Below are 21,575 nucleotides of genomic sequence, written 5' to 3' on the forward strand. Positions count from 1 at the left end.
GTTCTGCTAATTAGATAAATATGTGTATAAGTTATATAATCTAAACAGTTGTTTACTTAAAAAAACAACAACTCCAACCATTTTGATTTGGGATATTAATTGGTTGTGAACTGTCTATATGGATCTATATGGATACATTGCGGTATACAAATTTTAATAATAATAATTTTAATAATAATAATAATGGTCCCTGATTAAATGGATAGTAGAACTGATGCATATAATGGAATATACAGTGGTACCTTGGGTTCAGTACTTAATTCGTTCCGGAGGTCCGTTCTTAACCTGAAACTGTTCTTAACCTGAAGCACCACTTTAGCTAATGGGGCCTCCCGCTGCTGTCGTGCCGCCTGAGCACGATTTCTGTTCTCATCCTGAAGCAAAGTTCTTAACCTGAGGTACTATTTTTGGGTTATCGGAGTCTGTAACCTGAAGCGTATGTAACCCGAGGTACCACTGTACATAGAATGTTTAGAAGCAATAGATTTATAAGATTTATAAGAACCGGGGTGATCAGTCAGGGAGAGAAGGTTCTGGGATTCAAAGATCCAACCGGCTGAACTCGAGCCCTATCCAACCCCAACTATGAACTGTGGAACTTGATCCTAGGCATGTCTTCACAATATGTCCCATTCAGTTCTGTGGATTGAAGAGTACTCATAGGATTACAGCTTTTACCAGAAACTTCCTGTCCGTTCCATTTCCATGTCTTTCTTGGCATTCATGAGCACCAGAGACTTGTTCTGTTGGGTGTAAACTTATAAAGCAAAAGTAGTGATCTTCCTCTTTCTGACAGAGAATGCTGTGCTGCCCTCTGCAAAATTTGTGATTTGGGGTGTTTATGATCAGTCTTAATGAATGTGAGCGAATCCATTGTAAATCTGTACAGTGGTACCTTGGGTTACATACGCTTCAGGTTACATACACTTTAGGTTACAGACTCCGCTAATCCAGAAATAGTACCTCGGGTTAAGAACTTCGCTTCAGGATAGAACAGAAATTGTGCTCCGGCGGCGCGGCAGCAGCGGGAGGCCCCATTAGCTAAAGTGGTGCTTCAGGTTAAGAACAGTTTCAGGTTAAGAACGAAGCTCCGGAACGAATTAAGTACTTAACCCAAGGTACCACTGTATCTGAAAGCGGTTTTTTTATTTTCCATCATGCCTGCTTCCAGAAGAAGGATCGTCCCTCACAAAAACCAGCTTGGAAGAATGACATGTCCCGACCCCAAAGACAAAAAGACCGCGCTTACCTCCAGAGGCTGGAGGACCGCCACAACTTCCTGAAGAACCCCCGCTTTTTCCCGCCTAACTCTCTTTGTGGCGGCAAGTCCTTGATCTTGCCTCAGAAGAAGGTGCAGCGAATGATCGCAGGAAAGAAAAGGACCACAGTGGAAGGGTAACTGTGCTTTTCCTTTCAGTACAGATAAAAACAAATCAAAGCATTCCCAACAGCGATAATTATACTGAGCATTTACATCACCCTTTCAAGCATTCAAAGTCCCCCTACAGCTCTTAAACAGTTCTGATAATGTCAGGTAATGTTATTGTCATTGTGTTGCAAGTGGAGTCTTGAGGGGATAATAGCATTTGCTCTGAGGGCTGAGTTTGCAGTTGAGGGCCAAACTGAATGTGATGCACAACACAGGCCTACTGTGGAAAACAACACCTGTGTGCCTGCCTCCCTTTTACTTTGCCTTCCATTATGTAGAGTAGAATTTTATCTGTGCCCATGTGTCAAGGGCTGCTGGGAAGGGCCGTAGCCAGTGCTTTTTTTCAGCTGGAGTGTGCCAGAGCACAGTTCCGACACCTCTCAGGTGGGGTGCCATTGCGGGCTGGAGCTTCTTGCCTTTACATACCGTATTTTTCGCTCTATAAGGCTCACTGTTCCCCTCCTAAAAAGTAAGGGGAAATGTCTGTGCGTCTTATGGAGCGAATGCAGGCTGCGCAGCTATCCCAGAAGCCAGAACAGCAAGAGGGATTGCTGCTTTCGCTGCGCAGCGATCCCTCTTGCTGTTCTGGCTTCTGAGATTCAGAATATTTTTTTTCTTGTTTTCCTCCTCCCAAAACTAGGTGCGTCTTGTGGTCTGGTGCATCTTATATACGGTACTTCTGAGAAGCTCAAAACAAACATTTCAAGACAAAACTGAAACTGGCCAGTGTGTTAGTTACAGATAGGTAGCCGTGTTGGTCTGCCATAGTCAAAACAAAATAAAAAAATTCCTTCCAGTAGCACCTTAAAGACCAACTAAGTTGTTCTAGGTATGAGCTTTCGTGTGCATGCACACTTCTTCAGATACACTGAAACAGAAGTCACCAGACCTTTCTATATAGTGAGTTTCTATGGCCAGTGTGTGCAAGTCTCCACTTTTTAAAAAAAGATCTATGACTCCAACTAGCTTCTAGCTGCAATGGGTCAAGCTACAGGGCGGAGAAAATTCGTATTTCCTTTTCTTCAACCCGTCTCCATGTAGTGGCAGCGGGCTTTAAGGTTTCCAGCCAGGCTTCTACAGTTGCATGTGTCTGCATTTATTTGACCTGCACCAGAACCAGGGGTGACCCCCCCAAACCAACTAAGGAGATAGTTTGCTGTAGTTTTTAACACCTTCGTGTACAGCGAATACAGCTGTTGTCAAACCTGCATCTGTTCTGGGTGTGATGGGAAGGACTTTGCAGCTCCATTCCTCTCAAAGAAAAGGAATTGGCGCCACCTGCTATTTGCAGGCTGTAATCACTCCCTGGTTTTTCTTATTGTCTCATTTCATTTCAGCGACTCCCAGTCTGTGCCTGTCTTTCTAGCAAACCCACCGGCTGTTGTGTTTTCTTATTATGAAGTTGGGCAGGTTTATGAGGTAAGAGCTTTTCGCTGTGCAGGACATGAGTTTTGCTCTGCAGAAGTGTTAATTCTCTCTCTCTCTCTCTCTCTCTCTCTCTCTCTCTCTCCCCCCCCCTCTCTCCGCCCACCCCCAGTCTCTGTTATTTCCTTTGCCTCTCAAGGCTCTGCATGTAACTCTTCCCACTCTTGTATGTTGGAGCCTCAATAATAAGCTTCCATTTTCTATTAAACATTTCATAAAATGTGGAACCTGCAACAAAATGTTGCAGTGTGGAGTTTGGTATTCCAGCCACTCTGTTCTGTTCGCCCTTTCCTCCAGGTACCCCCCCCCCCCACCTCCCAGAAACCGTTAGTCAACACTGAGTGGAAACTGAGCACACTTAGTAGTCATGGCGTTGTTGTTTGGTCCTTCCTCCCATAATCTTTTTCTTTCTAAAGTGTGTATGTACTTCTGCAACCTTTGGGTTACCCCACACCTGCTGATACTTTGCATCTTGTGCGGGGGATGATGCCGTTTTTACCATATCAGGAACATCACTTACAGCCCAAACTCTGGAAATAGTGGGAACGATTCTTTGTTGATTGAATATTCCCAGTTCCACCGTGTTTAGGAAAACCTTCAGGGGCAGGTTGTTACAATTACTATTATTTATTCATTTTATTGCCTGGAATAAAAATAACATCATTTCCAAAGGCTAGAAATGCCTCACAGGATGTATATATGCTGCCATATTTTTTGACCTTTCTCTCTTTGCAGATGACCGTAGAGTTACAGAACATGACTTCAACGTCTCAGTGTCTTAGAATAATTCCTCCAACTACTGATGCCTTTTCCATTGGGCTGGGTGAGGTTCAGGGATGCAAGTTTACTCGTTGGTTGCTTTTCTGCAGAAATTGGCACTTTTAAAATGCCTCCTGATGGCTAGAAATTTGCTTCATTTCCTGAAAGAACAGGAAAACACTTGTCCTGAGAATTGCAAATATTGCGTGAGCCATGCTGCTGATCCCCATATTTTAAATTATTCACAGACATAATTTGGCTGTCATTTGGACAAGCTCAAGGCACCCAGGTCCCACTTTGAGAGGCTCATTATCAGAAATATCAGTTATCCAAGTACAAAGAATTATACCCAAACTTCGCTACAGGAATGGCTAATTCAGATATCCAAACAGCCAGAGTTTGACCACTACTTCCTTACTTGTTTGTGTTTTGCTGGTCGGTTGCAGCAATTTCTGGCAAAAATCATGGAGGAAAGTCAGATAAATCACTTGTTAGTGGGACGTGGGTGGCACTGTGGTTTAAACCACTGAGCCTCTTGGGCTTGCCGATCAGAAGGTCAGCGGTCCGAATCCCCATGACGGGGTGAGCTCCTGTTGCTCTGTCCCAGCTCCTGCCAACCTAGCAGTTTGAAAGCGTGCCAGTGTGAGTAGATAAATAGGTACTGCTCCGGTGGGAAGGTAAACGGCATTTCCATGCGCTCTGGCACTTGTCACAGTCCTCCGTGCGCCAGTAGCGGTTTAGTCATGCTGGCCACATGACCCAGAAAACTAACTGTGGACAAACACCGGCTGCCTCGGCCTGAAAGCAAGATGAGCGTTGCAGCCCCATAGTCGCCGTTGACTGGACTTAACTCTCCAGGGGTCCTTTACCATTGCCTCTTTAAATCACTTGTTCCTTTGTTTGGTTTTTGCTGAGTGGCTGCAGCAGTTTCAAGCAGAAAGCAGGGAGGGGGGGAGAACAGGCAATTATGATTTCAACTCTATGATTCTATTGCTCCCATCGGAAATAATGGAAACCACCAGCTCATTATGCAAATGTTTGCCTAATAAACAATTTCCTGGGAGCGTTCAGAAAGCAGGACCTGCATGTAGGCGCCAAAGCAGTGCTGGTTGCCAAATTCCTATGAAAATCCTACGATGGAAGTGTAATCTTGAAGTTGCAAACCTAGGAGAAAACCTATTGAAATCAGTGGAGCTTTATTCCCAACGAACATGTGTATAATCAGGCAGTTCAGGAGCTGAGGGGGACCTGGATTGGAATGCTCCAGGGGTGAGGATGATAAAAATTAATGACAATTTAAATGGAGAGGCATAGAAATAGGCCTTGTGAGTGCAGGAGCACCGGATAGCAATTCAGAGAGGCCAAAGCACTGTGGGTCAAAATGCAATTTGTTCTTTTTTTGTTTTAACCTTTGGGTGCATATCGCTCCTCTCCTGGTTTCTCATTTGTGGTGAATTTAGACCGGTTGCTTAGTGGGGCAGCAACCTGTCCTCTAGTACTCTCAGAAGTGCCTTTGCACATTGCTGGCACTATATTATTATTATCAACAACAATGTGCTCAGGGCAGAATTCTTTTGCAACCTTTCAACCTGCTTGCGGCACCTGATGCATCTGTGATAACGAATTTTTCAAAGGACGCCCGTGCTCCTTCTCTAGGACACTTTCCAGGCGAAGGAGGACTCGTGGCCCCCGGAATGAGTTGCTACTACGTGGTCCAGTTTATTCCAGAATACCTGTCAGATTACAAGGATTACATACTAGTAGAGTCGCAAACAACCTACCCGCTGCTGGTCCCTTTGGAAGGCCGAAGGCCACCTCCCATCTTAACGTGTGAGTTTTCTTTTTCTAAAAAAAGCACTGACTATTTGTGGGGCAAGTATGTGAGCTTCTGGGACGTTCTTAGGATGTCATAGGTCCATCTCGTTCAGCCTCGCATTTCTCAACAGCTGATGCTGTGGAGTGGAAGCTGGAGAACAATGGAATTGGGAGCATAGAAAGGTGTCTTGTGCTGTATCAGACCGTTGGTCCTTCTAGCTCCATTCTCGGATGAAGGGTGGTATATAAATTTAATGGAGAAGGAGGAGAAGAAGAAGAATTTCACACCATGCCAACTGCAGAACACAGTGAACCCCCATCCCCAACTACTACCTCTAGACATAATAGAATGTATTGTCCTGGATTGAGAGTGCTTTTTTTTTTAAGCCCCTTTCCTGCTCTTGCTCCCCCCCCCTTCCCTTTTCTTCTTTTGCTATAGTGCCTCACATTCTGGACTGTGGGCCTTGCCTTGTGGGCGGAGTGAAATTTACAGAATTCCTGTGCAAAAATGAAGGCTCCAGCATTGGGAAGTTCTGCATAATGCCAAAGCATATCTGGCCACCTCCTCACTTCCGGGTAAATAAGAATAGGAAGTCCCGCCCCCACTGCCATGCCCTCAATCCCATCTGGAACGTTCGGTTGCAGCACAGATTGCATACAGCCATGAATTGACCGTTCTCTTTTCTTCTATGAAGGCTGTTGCCACTTTAGGTTACGTGGAGCAAGAGCCGTTCGGGATCAGACCTGCTGTTTTTGAGCTAGCTCCAGGCCAGTCTACGTTAATTGAGGTCAGTTGTTGGTGCTCTAGCTCACACTTCAAGCATACACTCAAAATAGATGCACAGTTATTAGGAAATCCGAAGCCGGATTCAGTGGGTGGTTCATCCATTTGAGAAAAAATGAAAGCAGGGGTGGCAACATAATGCCCTCCAGATGTTGCTGGACTCTAGCTCCTCTTGTTTTCTTTCCTCTTGTGACCTTTTCTGTGGTGGCACCCAAACATTGGCATTCCCTTCTCTGCAACGGATTCCCAGCATAGGGGATGATCAGAAAACACACAAAGGCAGACTTCAGACTTGGGATTCTGCAATTATTCCTTGCTTTCTGCATGTGATTTTATCTGTGATTGCTGTTTTAATTGTTTATGATCTGCTGTGTTTTATAGTTTTTACTGTGCCGTAACCTGCCCTAGGATCTTTAGTGATGGGCTGGTAACAAATATGCCAACTAAATAAATCATTCTTTCCCATGGGCCTTGCTTGCTGGGCCTAATAACTCTCCTGAACAGCCCCACATGGACTACTACTGATACATAAGATTGGGTTGTTGTGACACTGAGGACAGATTTAGAATGATATGGCGATCAGAGTCAGTGTTTTGCTTGTGATGCGAATCTATCTTCTCCACTGAGCTTGAAAACAGATGTAACATTAAAAAGAGGTGTTTGTTGCTGCTTGTTCCTGTATACAGTGGTACCTTGGTTCTTGAACTTAAGCCGTTTTGGGAATCCGTTCAACTCCTGAAACGGTTCAAAAACCAAGGTGCGGCTTCCGATTGGCTGCAGGAGCTTCCTGCACTCAATCGGCAGCCGCAGAAGCCGCTTCGGACGTTCAGCTTCCAAAAAACGTTCGCAAACTGGAACACTCAATGCCAGGTTTGCAGCATTCAGGAGCCCATTTGTTCGGGAGTCAAGCCATTTGAGTACCAAGGTACCACTGTATTTTTTTTCTCTGTGGATTGCTGGACTGTGTTTGAACTGTTTTAGGTTTTAGACATCATTGAGATCTTTTGGGGAATTATCGGCAGTCCCCTCATTGTGCAAGATTCTTTTGGAAGGCTAAAACTTAGCACAACATTCATGTCCATTTGTAGTGTAGCCTGAGGGAGAATTGTTCTTTTCATGATGCAGAAACTTCTCTTACAGGTTGTGTTCATGCCCACTGTGCCCGAAGTGGTGTCAGTGAAGTATATCCTCATTTGTGACAACTGCCAAATCAACGACCTTACTGTGACAGGTTTGCTACTATCATCTTCGCATCTTCAGCATTCAAATGAAAATGAGTTTAGCGCCAGGATTTGGGGACCGTGCAGGCAAGCTCTCATCAGCAGGACCTCTTAACTAGGGATGGGGGTCAAAATCAATCCAGTGTTCAGCTAAAGCTGGATCTACCTAATTCACGCTGCCTGAAATTGTGCCCCAACTTGAAACGAAACCATCCTTTTCAAAACCACACTTTTCTCTGTATTTTGCAGTGTGGTTCTCCAACCAAGTAGTGTGTACAGAAAAACAACAATGTATACTGACATTAAGTGTGTGTGGAAATACATATAATCAGAGAAAGCAATGCATTATATTGGGTGAAATTGCATAGAAAAATGTGTGTTGGGAGACAGTCAAACTAAAGATTCTCAGGTGGTAGCTCTTGCAAAAGACCTTGATCTGTCATGACTCTGGAGACAGGCACCACTTATTCGGGGATGAGGTCGGGGTTTCAAGGTAGGGCAGGAAATGGCCCTCCTAGCCATCCCCAGATGTGCATACAGACCCAGAGCTATTGGTGGACAGGTAGCCTGTTGCACAGCGCCTCTCGGGCCCAAGGAAGTTGTCTTGCTGTCCTCTGAGGGTCCTAGCTTTGATGCCCTGTTGGAATCGCAACCTTCTCTGTTCTGAGAAGGCTGGGTCCCTGTTAAATCAGGAGATTAGTGAGCTAACAGCTGAGATAAAAGGTCAAGGGACCCCTGACCATTTGGTCCAGTCGTGACCGACTCTGGGGTTGCGGCTCTCATCTCATTTTATTGGCCGAGGGAGCCAGTGTACAGCTTCTGGGTCATGTGGCCAGCATGACTAAGCCGCTTCTGGCGAACCAGAGCAGCGCACGGAAACGCCATTTACCTTCCCGCCGGTACGTGCTTTCGAACTGCTAGGTTGGCAGGAGCAGGGACTGAGCAACTGGAGCTCACCTCCCGTCACGGGGATTTGAACCACCGACCTTCTGATCAGCAAGTCCTAGGCTCTGTGGTTTAACCCACAGCACCACCCGCGTCCCTACAGCTGAGATACGTATGGCCCAATCTGAGGATTCCTGCTCCTGAAACGGCTGTGAACTCCGTTGTTGGTGTCCATTGAAATCTTGCCTCACCTCCATATGGCGAGCCAGTTTGTTTATTTCTTCTAGAGTTGGAAGGGCCCCCGAGGATCCTCTAGTCCAGTGGTTCTCAACCTGTGGGTCCCCAGATGTTGTTGGACTACAACTCCCATCATCCCTGACCACTGGTCATGCTGGCTAGGAATGATGGGAGTTGGAGTCCAACAACATCTGGGGACCCACAGGTTGAGAACCACTGCTCTAGTCCAGCCCCCTGCAATGCAGGAATATGCAGCTGCCCCATGCGGGGATCGAATCTGCAGCCTTGGTCAGCACCACACTCTAACCGACAGAGCTGTTCCATCTTTCTGCCTAAGGTGTCATGCATAGTTTTTCTCCTCCCCATTTCATCCTCACAACAACCCTGTGAGGTAGAAGAGGCTAAGAGACAGTGACTGGCCCAGGTCACCCCAGTGAGCTTCATGGCCAAGTAGGGATTCGAACCCTGGTCTCCTAGGTCCCTTGTGTGATGTTCTAGCTGCCACCCCACAGTAGCTTTCAAAACAGATCACGTTCTGAGACTTTGGAGAGCTGCTGCCAACTAGGGTGGAATGGGGAAAATCTATGACTTTGCGGATGTTGCTGGACTACATCAACCCTGATTATTGGTCATTTGGCTTGGGCTGGAGTCCAACCACATCTGGAGAGCCACAGGGTCCTCTCTGGGAGAGACACTACTGCAGTTTCCTATGGTCTGATGGGGGGTCATGTGTTATACCCATAATGCAACTGGGTAGTCGCATTGGAAGGGCATAAGCTCAGTCATGTGCATTTGCCGCAGGATGTTTACGTTCACTTTTGTTTCCAGGACTTGGGCAGCTGATAGCTCTGAAGCTTTTGTCTGTTACTGGAGGAGAAAGCAGCCCTCTGCCTGGCGAGCTTGTCGATGTGACAGCGCAACACCTTGTGCGCTTTGGTTCTTTGAACCCCAAATCTAAGGCAGAGAAAACTCTGGTTCTAAGAAATCTGACGTATGTATGATGCTAAAACTATGGGGGACATTTTTCTGGGCAGAAGCCAGTGGTCTTTGCACTGAACCATATTTATTATAGGATAATACAGTACAGTTACAGTCAGTGGCGTAGCGTGGGGGGTGCAGGGGGGGCCGGCCGCACCGGGCGCAACATCTGGGGGTTAGGGTTAGGGGGCACAAATCCATGGGTTAGGGGGCGCAAATTACTTGCCTTGCCCCGGGTGCTGACAACCCACGCTACGCCACTGGTTACAGTGGTACCTCGCAAGACGAAATTAATTCGTTCTGCGAGTTTTTTCGTCTTGCGATTTTTTTCGTCTTGCAAAGCACGGATTTTGGAAAAGCTTCAAAAATACCAAAGTCTTCAAAAACCTCAAAAAAGGCTACCACACTGCGTGCTATGAGTTGCTCCTCGAAGTCAAGTCGCAACTGCATCCCCTGAATGCACGGTTTCAAGAAAAAGGAAACAAACTTGCAAGACAAAGGAAACAAACTTGCAAGATGTTTTTGTCTTGCAAAGCAAGCCCATAGGGAAATCTGTCTTGCGAAGCAACTCAAAAAACGAAAAACCCTTTCGTCTTGCGAGTTTTTCGTCTTATGAGGCATTCGTCTTGCGAGGTACCACTGTATCGCGTACACAGCACTTTTACAACAAGTTTCTTAGAGGTTTAGTTCACCTGCCATAGAGCTAGCTGCTGGGGGACGACACATTGTGCTCATATGTGCTCATAACCGCTGCTGCTGTGGGAACGAAAAGGGGCGAGCTAGGGCTGCCCCGACCTTAAGTGATCCCGGGAGGCCCGCCCCTAGCGGCAGCCGATTGGCTGTCGCTGTGGGCGGTGAATATTAATGAGCTGGGGGAATCCCTGCTTCTCTCGGGGGTGACGCCAGCCCCGCAAGATTGTTGATGGGGGCGTGAGCCCGCAACCCCACCCCCTCTTTAGGTCGGTAGTGGCTTTGTGCTCATATGTTCCATCTTGTCCCCCACCCCTTGTGCTCCAACTGTGTCCCTGACTTCCTGGTTTGAACAAGCAACGGTTTGTTGTGACCTCTGAATTGGGTAAACTGTGGTTTTGAAAAACTATAGTTTACACACTGAGGAAGAAAATCACATGATTCGGTATTCTCATTCTGGTTTGAAAGCAAATTATGGTTTGTGAAAATTGGAAAGTTAGGATGGGGAGAGAGCATAGAATGACTGAGGTACAATTTTTGATGCCAAACTGCTGTTAAAATAGACAATACATGGAAGGTGAGCCATCTCTCTTGGACCAGCTGCTCTGGTTCTATATCCTCAATGTGGGGGTGGGGACTAACAAAGGCAAATACAGTGGTACCTTGGGTTACAGACGCTTCAGGTTACAGACTCCGCTAACCCAGAAATAGTACCTCGGGTTAAGAACTTTGCCTCAGGATGAGAACAGAAATCGTGCTCTGGAGACGCGGCGGCAGTGGGAGGCCCCATTAGCTAAAGTGGTGCTTCAGGTTAAGAACAGTTTCAGGTTAAGAACGGACCTCCGGAACGAATTAAGTACTTAACCCGAGGTACCATTGTACTTAAGTCCCTTATTGGGGGGGGGGGGCTAATTAAAAGGTTCCCTAAAAATGTAATTTTCCTACATGTTTAGCCCGAAACTGCAGAATTGAATGCCTTCTTTTTTCCTTCTCTTTGCTCAGCCACGTGGATTTCCCTTTTTTCTGGCAGATAATGAAGCCTAATCTGCAGGCATCAATGTTGGAAGGAAAAGCGGACCTGACAAAGATAAAGTACAACTTGGAGACAGAGTCCGCTTTCTCTGTGACTCCTGCCATGGGGGTTCTGCGCCCCCATAGCAATCACTCGTTTACTCTCTCTTACCTTCCAAAGGAGGTACAGCCTTGCTTGTACTTGGTTGATTCAATATTTGCCATGTATACTGTGCAACTTGTTGGATAAAAATTTAACCAGCTGCTACTAAAGGGTCTGAATGAAACTCAAAAGCAAATGAGTTTATTTCTTTCCACACTAAAAGTCATTCGTAGATTACATTATGTATGTGCTCGGTAAAGGTAAAGGTACCCTTGACCATTAGGTCCAGTCGCGGACGACTCTGGGGTTGCGCGCTCATCTCGCTCTATAGGCCGAGGGAGCCGGTGTTTGTCCGCAGCATGACTAAGCCGCTTCTGGCGAACCAGAGCAGCGCACAGAAATGCCGTTTACCTTCCCGCCAGAGCGGTACCTATTTATCTACCTGCACTTTGACGTGCTTTCGAACTGCTAGGTGGGCAGGAGCAGGGACCGAGCAACGGGAGCTCACCCCGTCGTGGGGATTCGAACCTCCGACCTTCTAGTCATCAAGCCCTAGGCTCTGTGGTTTAGACCCCAATGCCACCCGTGTCCCCTACGTGCTCTGTAGGCTGGTATAAATCAGGCCTGGCTAACTAACACTACTACTACTACTTCTTCCAAACTTCATTGAAAATTTGCCTTCCAAACTTGTTACCTGCCAACTCTCTCTCCCCATTTGCTGTGGTCAAACATATTCTTGGCACTGATTTTGGTGTGAGACAGTTAGCAAAACCAAGAAATCCCTTGCGTTCCTGGTGGGCTTCCACAGTGGCGTAGCGTAGGGGGTGCACGGGGGGGCCGGCCGCACCGGGCGCAACATCTGGGGGTTAGGGTTAGGGGGCGCAAATCCATGGGTTAGGGGGCGCAAATTACTTGCCTTGCCCCGGGTGCTGACAACCCACGCTACGCCACTGGGCTTCCACACCTGGCTACTGAGCTGAGATTGGCTTGTGTGGGTCTGGGGTGGCTGTTTGGGGCCCAAGCCCACCTTCAGCCTTGACTGGGGGGCACATGCCAGGGTGGGTGTGGCTGCTTCCAGCTCTATGGCGAGAGAAGACTTGGTGCAAAATCGCTCTCAGTCTTACCTGAAGCCTCAGCTGTTTAAACTACAAGAGGCTTTGATCTCTTGCAGCCCAGAGGCAAATGCAGTTAACGTAAGCCATAGATTATTTGGGGAGTTATTTTGATGTACATTAGTTGATTGCCGTTCTGGGTTTTTGTTCTCCTTGCAGCCAAAGTCGTATCACAGCGTGCTTCAGATTGTGCTGGAAGATATCCCAGAGCTACCTGAGTAAGCGATGCGTCAGGGGCACATGAAAATGTTCTTAAATTGTGCCAGAGATGGTTGGCATTCTTGTTACTGTGTTGGTCTGAGAGATGAATTTATTGTCCTAATGGCACCTTCCTCCTTGGTCTGATTTAGCACCTTATTGCTGAACTGTGTGCACGCTGCCACACAAACACAAGCATGGATGCGCATGTGTTGCATTGGTTTCCCACTCAACCCTGGTCCCACCCCATCCCCACCATGGCTGAATAGCAGAACCAAAGGTGATCACACATCATCTGCAGCTCAACCTCCCTGGTCTCATGACGACTTTAGCCCTTTAGCTGTGCTTAATTTCAGTGGATTGTGCTGGGAGTGCCAGGCACCTCACAGGTCCTTTGCATTCATGGCAAAAGGGGTGAGGCAGGTTTTACTTCCTGACAGCGTGGGTTTGGTATAAATCAAATGGATTTAAATCACTAGTCAGTAAGACTTGATTTAAATCTTTTTGTTTTTACAGAGAGACTCATCCGTGCTTGTATAATCTTAATATTTACAACCAGATGAAGGTTTCATTTTTGGAATAATAAATTTTCAGAGTAGTTTTTTACAGTTATATCAAAAATTGCTGATTTGTTTATACTACTAGAAATACAGACAGATAACTATGAAATTATTGTGAGGTTTAATTTATTTGGACAACTTTTCTGCTGTACTTTAATGGAAGGTGAAAAATAAACATTTCCTTAATCATTTATTTAACTAAAAGAATAACATTATAGCATATGTATCCATGTTTGTTTACTAATGTGGTTAAACAATTTAAAAAAAAAAAACTTAGACTGAGTTTTAGCACACATGAAAAACTTAAAACAGATCCTTATTTCCAGATGAATAGCCTTTGGACTATAATGTAATTTAAATAGAAAAATATCTTTAGAAAGATTTTTCCTCCAAAAGCATTTTATTTTAAAAATCCAATTTAAATTTTAAAAATCCAATTAAATAAAAAAATCTGATTTAAATTTTTAAAATCCAATTTTTTATTTTTTAAAAAAATCATTGATTTTTATCCACCCTGCTTCCTGAATCCCGTTCCTCTGCATGTTTTGTCCGTCTCTATCCCATCACATTCAGAGGGGTTTTCTCCCAAGCGAGGGGGCAAAGCATAAGAAACAGAGAATGTGCCAAGAGAAGGAAGAGCAGTCTTTTCCCCCCCTGCTGGGATGGGAATCACATCCTTTATGCCATTCTAAATATCCACAACAGCAGCAATTCTAACGCCGTCCCTCACGCAGCCCTCAAAAACGGGAGCAGTACGAAAGCGGAGAAAGGCGTCAAGAAGACGTGATTGCTTTGGAAATAGACCTCAAAGGCGATACGGAACCCTTCCAGCTCCTTTTGGAGCCCTATGCCATGATCATCCCAGGAGAAAACTACATTGGTGTAAATGTTAGGAGAACGTTTAGCGTAAGTCTACTTTTACTTCAGCCAGTCTATGTATGCATTGGTGGATTGCGCAAAAGTATTTCTGTATCGCTGTGTATCAATAGTGTGGTGTACAGTGTAAGAACACCACTCACAAAATAAAAATGCATTTAATCCTTAAGATGACAGGCTAATGAAAAATATATAACCGGCTGCAGAGTCCTGTTGGCATAGATAAGGTCTTCAAGAGACACCTGCCAAATCTCTGCTTGGAGTGTGTCGTGTCAGGTGGGGGACCAGTGACACTAAATCCCCAATTTTGAGTTGAGGCAGTCAGGCCTCTGTAACCTGGAAGGCAGCAAACAGCCCTCCTGGTTGGTTGTTCTGTTTGGAGGCCGTGTCTGTTCTGTGCGCTTGGAGGCCTCCTATACAAGTGTGAAATCTATTTCTTTTGTAGTCTGGAAGAAGCCCCCAGTGCCTAGGAAGGAAGCCTGATGCTTGTCCACGGTCTTCTGTGTCTTCCTTCACCTTCACACATGTCAGAAAATAATTCTAAACTCTGCAAATGGAACAATGCAAGCAGATTAAATTGCTCTTGTGCAGAGCTAGGCTTTGGCTTTATATTTCTAGGTGTAAGAACCCGCTTTTATGTTATTGTGGGTAGGATCACCGCCCCTTATACCCTGTATATAAGAAAAATGTATTACTTTTTCTTACCCCTTTAATCTCCGCTACCACCATTCAATTCTAAATAGTCTCATATTCATATATTAATACTAATGAAGTATTAATCTGCGTGTCTGTGTTTCGTATCTACCTGGCGCACCTGCCGTGGGTTACTTCAGAAGTCTGAAAATGGTGATTTGGTCATATAACGGCATTGATTGTCTGTTCATTTATGAATCTCCAGATGTACAATAACAGCAAATCGTCTGTCAGGTTTACATGGGAGAAAATAAGTGATTGTGACATAGTTGAAGTTGAACCTTATTCCGGAAAATTAGGTAACTCTTTTTCTGTCTGTTGCATCTGTGTTGCGCACACTGCATTAATCTGGGCAGAGGGGCTTCCTGGCGAGAAAGGGGGAGCAACTTCTCTCCCAACCCCACCCCAGTCCTCCAGCCTGGCCCTGTGCTGTGCTGAGAACCTAGACAGACACAGCTGGGCCACTCAAACCCCACCCATCTCACCTGCCCAGGTCTCAGGAGTATGCACGTGGGCATATCTCCCCATCCATGACCAAATCATGAATGAGTGTTCTTTAATTGTGGACTGGCCTGGCATTAAAAAGCAGGAGCACCAGGCTAGAGGGCTTGTTGCCAGGGCTTCTTACACATCATTGGGTATGTTCTTGATACTCGCTAGGCCCATCATAAGACACAGGAGAACAGGGTGGGGAGGAAAGATTATACAGTGGTACCTCTGGATGCGAACGGGATCCGTTCCGGAGCCCCGTTCGCATCCTGAGCAGAATGCAACCCACGTCTGCGCGGGTCACGATTGGCTGCTTCTGCGCATGACATCATTTTGAGCATCTGCACATGCGCAAGCGGCGGAACCCGGAAGTAACCCGGAATGCCACCTGAAAACGCTCACCCTGAAGCGACTTTAACCCAAGGTATGATAGTGCATATGCCACTATCATGAGAAGGCCATGATATGTGTTTTGGGTAATGATGTTGGGTTTGGGAAACCATTAGGCTTTGAAAAAACAACACCTATGCTCATTTTCCCCCCAGATTGAAGTAACAGATTTGTCTTCTCTAGGGGTAAATGAATTCCAAGAGTTTGAGTTCACCATTACTGGAGGGAAACCTGGGCATTCCTGCCATGATCTGCAGTGCAAAATCACTCACTCCAAAGAGCCCGTTGTATTGCACGTGGAAGCCGACTTTAAGGTGGGAATATCTGAGCCTACGAAGCTGCCTTATTGTCTTGGCCCTTGGGGTGAGTGGAACCATGTGCTTTGTGCCAGAGGGATGCCCCCCTCCCCACACAGTGCTTGCGGCCTTCCATCGGACTCGGCTGCCCCCCAGCAGAGAGTTCCACAGTTCCCACCCCAGTGTTTCACTCAGTGTTGTTGTGTTAGTCAATTTGAGCATGCAAAGCCTTGTCTTTTGGATGCTTTGCATAGAGACTTTTGTGATGCTAGCTGACCTGTTTTATGTGGTTCGCTTTTCTCAGGGACCTGTTCTTTCCATTGACGTCCCATCCTTTGACCTGGGCCTGCTTAAACTGGGAGAAAAAGTGCGGTTCATGTTTCAGATAGAAAATCTAAGTCAGCTGCCAGGGAAGTGGAAAATTCAGGAAAGCCCTGCTTGCTTAGCAGAAAGAAATGAAGAGGTGTGTTGCTCTGAGATCAGAATTTGGCCAGTTCCCTTCCCGTGCCTTGTCTAAAGGCAGGGCATTGAATGGAAGACTTTTGATGCCCAGACCTCTGTTCATGGAATTACATTGGCTCTTGGGTTTCCCCCCTGCAGACCTCGCCATTCAAATTTCAGCCACGTAGTGGAGAATTGTATCCTCTCGGCAAGTGCAAGGTCTCTGTTTTGTTTACATCATACATGTGTCAACGTCTTAAGACCGTGTTAGAGATGGAGGTGGAAAATGGAGTTGGAAGGTGAGGACATGAAATGGGTTAGAGACTATTCTGGTAATGATAAGATCTCTCCTCAGTCTCCCAGAGGGCATTTCAAGAGAACATTTCCATCTCTGCTGCAGGAAGGGTCCTATAGCATTGGTCATGTGGCAGTTGGTCATGTGGCGCCAGGCAGAAACCATCCTATTTACCCAGACCTTTGGCCATTAAATAATGTATGGTTTGTTAAAGCTGGGGTGGGGGTGGGACTGTTATTATGATTATTTTATTATTACGCTGTCTGTTATGCTTTTATTATGTTTTTCTTATTGTGCTCCTTAAACTGTGTTCTTAATGTTGTGCATTGCCCTCGGATCTTTTGATAAAGGGAGGTATATGAATTGAAACAACAACAACAACAATAATAATGGGAGTATGGGTGGCCCAGTGGGAGGGGCTGCCCTGTCTCCCCTCTCCCCCAGACCAGCCCTGTCACATAGCAGGGTGCCTGCTGTTTTGCGGTAGAATCAGCAGTGTTGCTGCTCCTTTTAGAACTGGGCAGTCCAACTTTTCATACCGAGTGGGCCACAAGAGTACTTCGATACAGACCCCACAGGCTGCACATTGCTTCGTTGCTTGGGGGTTTGGGGATTTAGGTCAAAATTGGAGGGCAACCCAGCCCTCATGCTGCCTTCCAAAAACCAGATAAGCAAGGTACCAGGCTTTGGGAAGGAGGCATGAGGCTCTGGCAGGGTCCTAGATCCCTCCCAAAGCTTGCTAAGTGCTAACTAGGCTTTGGGAAGGATGTTGGAGGGCTCTAGGACCTCGTCAGAGCCCTCATGCCTCCTTCCCAAAGCCCAGCACCTTGCTTACCTGGCTCTGGGAAGGCAGTGCAAGGGCTGCAGGGCATCAGGTGTTGTCATGGACCACCCAAAAAGACCTTGAGGGCCACATGTGGTCATTGGGACATGTGTTGGACCTGTTGAGAAAAATACTTATTGTAGTGGAGAACCTCACCCCCTCTCCCCTGTATCAAAAGGAGTTAGGAACAGGAAAGGTTGTCTGTTGAGGGGCTCCTGTACCTTTGGAACAATGATGCCCAGGCTGCCATCATTGCAGCCTTGGCAATCTTAAAAGGACACTTGCAGCAGAGAGGAGACTGAATTTCACATGCTAATTCAAACTGCCCTGCTATGGAAGATAGGCATTTGTTCACTACCTGCTGCTGGAGCTCATAGACATTTTTCTGTTTCCAGTCACATCCTTGTTTTTGTGGAAGTCCAGACTCCCCACGTCTGCCTGCTGTCGAGTCATTTGCATTTTGACCTCTCGGTTGGAATCCCCGCGGAAGCAACCGTTCATCTTTTTAACCAGACGCTGCTCCCGTCGCGCTTCCAGTGGGGCGAGGTCAGTGGTGCTCCTACTCCTGACTAGTCAGAAGAGCGTCCCGCTGCCTCCTGTTAACTGACCAGCCTTCCTGATTTGTCCGACAGCTCCTTGGAAGCCAAGCTTCTTCCTGCGAGCTCAGCATCTCTCCGGAAAGTGGCACTTTGGGTCCCAACGAAACGAAGGAATTGCGTGTGGTGATAACTACGAATGTTAAGGTTAGGGTCTTTGTTTTAGAAGTATTTGGCTTTCAAAATGCAGAATAACATTGCGGTTGCTGATTCATTTGTTCGTAGACAACCCTCTTGTCTATGACCCCCCAAATGGGGTGGGATGCTGATGTTGATGACCTCTGGGACCATCACTGTGGTGTAGCGGTTAGAGTGCTGGACTAGGACTTGGGAGACCAGGGTTCAAATCCTCACTTGGCCACAAAGCTCCCCAATCACTGCCTCTCTGCCTAACCTACCTCAAAGGGTTCTTGTGAGGAGGAAATGGAGAGGAGGAAAGCCAGAAAGGGGGTTATTGTTTTGTTTTTGTTTTAACTATTTTGTGCTTTTATCCTATGTTTTTACCCCGAGATATTCAGATAAAGGACGGTGTATGTATTTTAAAAATAATAATAATGATAGTAATGATAGTAGTAGTAGTAATAATAATAATAATAATAATTGCACCACACCCACTTTGCCTCCCCCTCCACGCAACCACCTGCAGGGGAACAATGATGCAGTCAAAGAAATAAGAGCTCCTTCTTTCCTACAACTGATTTTATCTGCTGCTTCTGTATTTTAACTGCTGTCCTATTAATTTTTTTGCTATTGTTGATTGTTCAAATAATCTTCGTTGGATTTTTACTGTGTGCATTTAAACAATTAAAAGCTCTGCAGATGCCATGGGGAGGGGGGAGAGAGGCAGATAAAAGTGTGTTGAATAATAGTCACCCCAGTCTCAAAGCGGTGCAGGATTCCAGGCACTCACCCATCTTTCATTTTGGGGATGAGGCACAGTGGAGGCAGTGGTGTCTCTATGGTATATGGTTTATTTTACACATATCTGCAACCTGAGCCTACGACAGAGGGGTTCACAGCATCAACCCTCCCAAAGGCCCTTGTTTCTTCCATAGCAGTAGCCTTGGATTCAGACAGATGTCAAACCTTGCCCTGCCTCTCTCTCTTCTCCCACCTTGCTGCTTTTTCCTCTGGCTCTGTCTTTCTAACGATCCATGAGTTGAGGGAAGGTCCTCTTCCATTTCCCACGTCCCACAGAGCCCCTTCCTTCGTTCTCCTTACACTTCACCAGGAGGCTAGCCTGGCTATTCCCGGAATTAGAGACTTGGTTAGATTTTAAGACTTGCTAGACACATGGATTAGAAGGGCCTGGCACACAGGTTAACACCCCAAACTCATAACAGTAGCCAAATAAACTACGATTCGTTTTCTTTTCTATGGCAAAATTGGTTTTGGTAAAACCTTTCTCCCTTTTTCTTCTTCTTTCATTGCATTCCAATATGTCTGTCATATTAAATGGGTGTGTCTTTTTGCTTCTGACTTCGAAGTGTTCCCTCCAGATTTAGTCCTCCTGATGACATTTGCTCTCTGACCTGCTATTGATGATTCTTACATGAAGGTCTAATTCTTTTTCTGCCAGGAGAAACTGAGTGACCTTGCCCTGTGCTGTAGCATCGAAGACATGTTGGAACCCCTATTTCTGGCAATTTCTGGTGAAGTTAAGGGGCTCAGAATCACCTACTCCATACCTTCTGACAGGTGAAGGAAACTTACAGTTAATAGCTTAGTAAAATATAGCTATTAATTACTAGTGGCTCAAAATGACGCTTTCTTCGGATTATATTAGCTAGGGTATAAAGAAGCATTTTACTTGTATTTCCACTAAACTGTTCATGGAAGCCCAATATAAACACTCATTTTCACATTCATCTTTCTTTTGACAACCGTTATGTCTCTGAAAGCGTCTCGCTGGCAAACGAGGGAGTCCATTTAGCGTCTGTTGCTGTTTCTCTGCAGTGTTGAGGAGCATAATTCAGAATCTTCTCAAGATCTGATGCTAGACTTCGGCTCGGAAGTGGCATTGAAAAGTGTTATAAAACACCAGCTAATAATTACCAATCACTCTGAGTTAGCTGCTCTGTTCTCAGTAGGGGTTGAGTATTTCAGCCAACCAGGTCCACGTCCCTCAGATGAACAGAGACAAGATGGGTAAGTCTTAGATCCTATATGCAAGAGTCTGTTTGCGGGGGATTGTTTTTTGATGGAGAAATATTTTCTGTTGTAAGTGTAAGCCTCCTTTTCTTCCATTTCACCCTGATTAGCGGTGAGTAGAAAGAATACTCTGGTTCGCCAGAAGCGGCTTAGTCATGCTGGCCACATGACCCAGAAGCTGTACGCCGGCTCCCTCGGCCAATAAAGCGAGATGAGTGCCCCAACCCCAGAGTCGGTCACGACTGGACCTAATGGTCAGGGGTCCCTTACCTTTACCTTTAGCTAAGTCTGAATGATAATCATTTTCAGTAGTAAATATTGATTCACCCGGCTGGCCTCTGGCAAGTTGCTAGCACAGCTATACTGCTTGGGGCGAGCTCTTGAGGGCACCGGGTTCTTGAAAACTTGACATCTTAAATCCCTGCACCCTTCAGAGTTCTCACTGAGACATCTTTTTCCAAGCTCCTCCAAAGCTGTAGTGGAAACCACAAGGCGAATAACGAGGCAGGCTGCAAAGAGGAAACAATCAGGTAGGCAGAGTCTGCCATTTCTATATTTTCAGATGCATTGTGGGTAAGTGGCGGTGGGGGGCGGAATGCAGGGATAAATTGAAAAAAGTGCCGCTGGATGTGATCCGACAAGAGGCTCTCCTGTTCCAGTCCCATTGCCTTGCTGTCAAACTGTTCATCTGCTCTGGTCTTACAGCCTTCAGAGCTGCCATGCTATCTCACGGAAAGGGAGCGACTTTCCACGTACACCCCTCTGAGGGGATCCTGAAGGCCTTCGAGGAGCTTGTGGTCAATATAACGGCTTATAACAACATGTGGGGCCAATACCAAGACACCCTCATCTGTAAGGTGCGTGGTCCAGGGGTTGCAGCTGACCTGGAGGTTGGGAATACCGAAGCTTAACTGAGAGTTCAGCATCATTGAGCAGAGTTGGGCTTGCTTTCGAGTAAGCATGCATAGGAATGCGCAGAAAGTCTGTGCCCCCCACTTAATAATAAATAATAATAATAATTTTTTATTTTTATCCCGCCCTCCCTGGCCAAAACTGGGCTCAGGGCGGCTAACATCAAATATATAACATTGGTATAAAATCAAACAATAATTAAATTACCTCCTAAAAACAAGTCAGGATCAAATTAAAATCTAATTAGATGGCTTTCCGCAGGAATGGGGTTGGGAACAGTAAATGCTCATCTGCCCCAACTGTTTACGCTGTTCTTATATGGGCCTGTGAGAATGCTGGGAGGCCTCTTTCATACCAGTTCTTATACAAAAAGAGAAGGGGAGTCAGGCTGAGCCCTGACCAGAGGC

General features: G+C 46.1%; 1 protein-coding gene across 1 annotated transcript in view; it reads left to right on the forward strand.

The window, feature by feature from the left end:
• Positions 1 to 21,575, forward strand: part of DLEC1 (DLEC1 cilia and flagella associated protein) — a 47,637-nt gene that overhangs the window by 8,763 nt on the left and 17,299 nt on the right. Inside the window, exons 6-26 of the mRNA XM_081834183.1 lie at positions 1,172 to 1,395; positions 2,767 to 2,848; positions 3,590 to 3,677; positions 5,270 to 5,443; positions 5,868 to 6,004; positions 6,124 to 6,216; positions 7,353 to 7,443; positions 9,383 to 9,545; positions 11,225 to 11,417; positions 12,608 to 12,666; positions 13,941 to 14,112; positions 14,981 to 15,074; positions 15,838 to 15,968; positions 16,255 to 16,413; positions 16,551 to 16,690; positions 17,905 to 18,055; positions 18,142 to 18,252; positions 19,685 to 19,803; positions 20,062 to 20,253; positions 20,719 to 20,786; positions 20,962 to 21,113. Coding sequence (XP_081690309.1) covers positions 1,172 to 1,395; positions 2,767 to 2,848; positions 3,590 to 3,677; positions 5,270 to 5,443; positions 5,868 to 6,004; positions 6,124 to 6,216; positions 7,353 to 7,443; positions 9,383 to 9,545; positions 11,225 to 11,417; positions 12,608 to 12,666; positions 13,941 to 14,112; positions 14,981 to 15,074; positions 15,838 to 15,968; positions 16,255 to 16,413; positions 16,551 to 16,690; positions 17,905 to 18,055; positions 18,142 to 18,252; positions 19,685 to 19,803; positions 20,062 to 20,253; positions 20,719 to 20,786; positions 20,962 to 21,113 — 2,793 coding nt within the window. The remainder of the gene's footprint in view (positions 1 to 1,171; positions 1,396 to 2,766; positions 2,849 to 3,589; positions 3,678 to 5,269; positions 5,444 to 5,867; positions 6,005 to 6,123; positions 6,217 to 7,352; positions 7,444 to 9,382; positions 9,546 to 11,224; positions 11,418 to 12,607; positions 12,667 to 13,940; positions 14,113 to 14,980; positions 15,075 to 15,837; positions 15,969 to 16,254; positions 16,414 to 16,550; positions 16,691 to 17,904; positions 18,056 to 18,141; positions 18,253 to 19,684; positions 19,804 to 20,061; positions 20,254 to 20,718; positions 20,787 to 20,961; positions 21,114 to 21,575) is intronic.

Source organism: Podarcis erhardii (genome assembly GCF_964252035.2).
Source record: "Podarcis erhardii genome assembly, chromosome: 12".
NCBI classification, from domain to species: domain Eukaryota; kingdom Metazoa; phylum Chordata; class Lepidosauria; order Squamata; family Lacertidae; genus Podarcis; species Podarcis erhardii.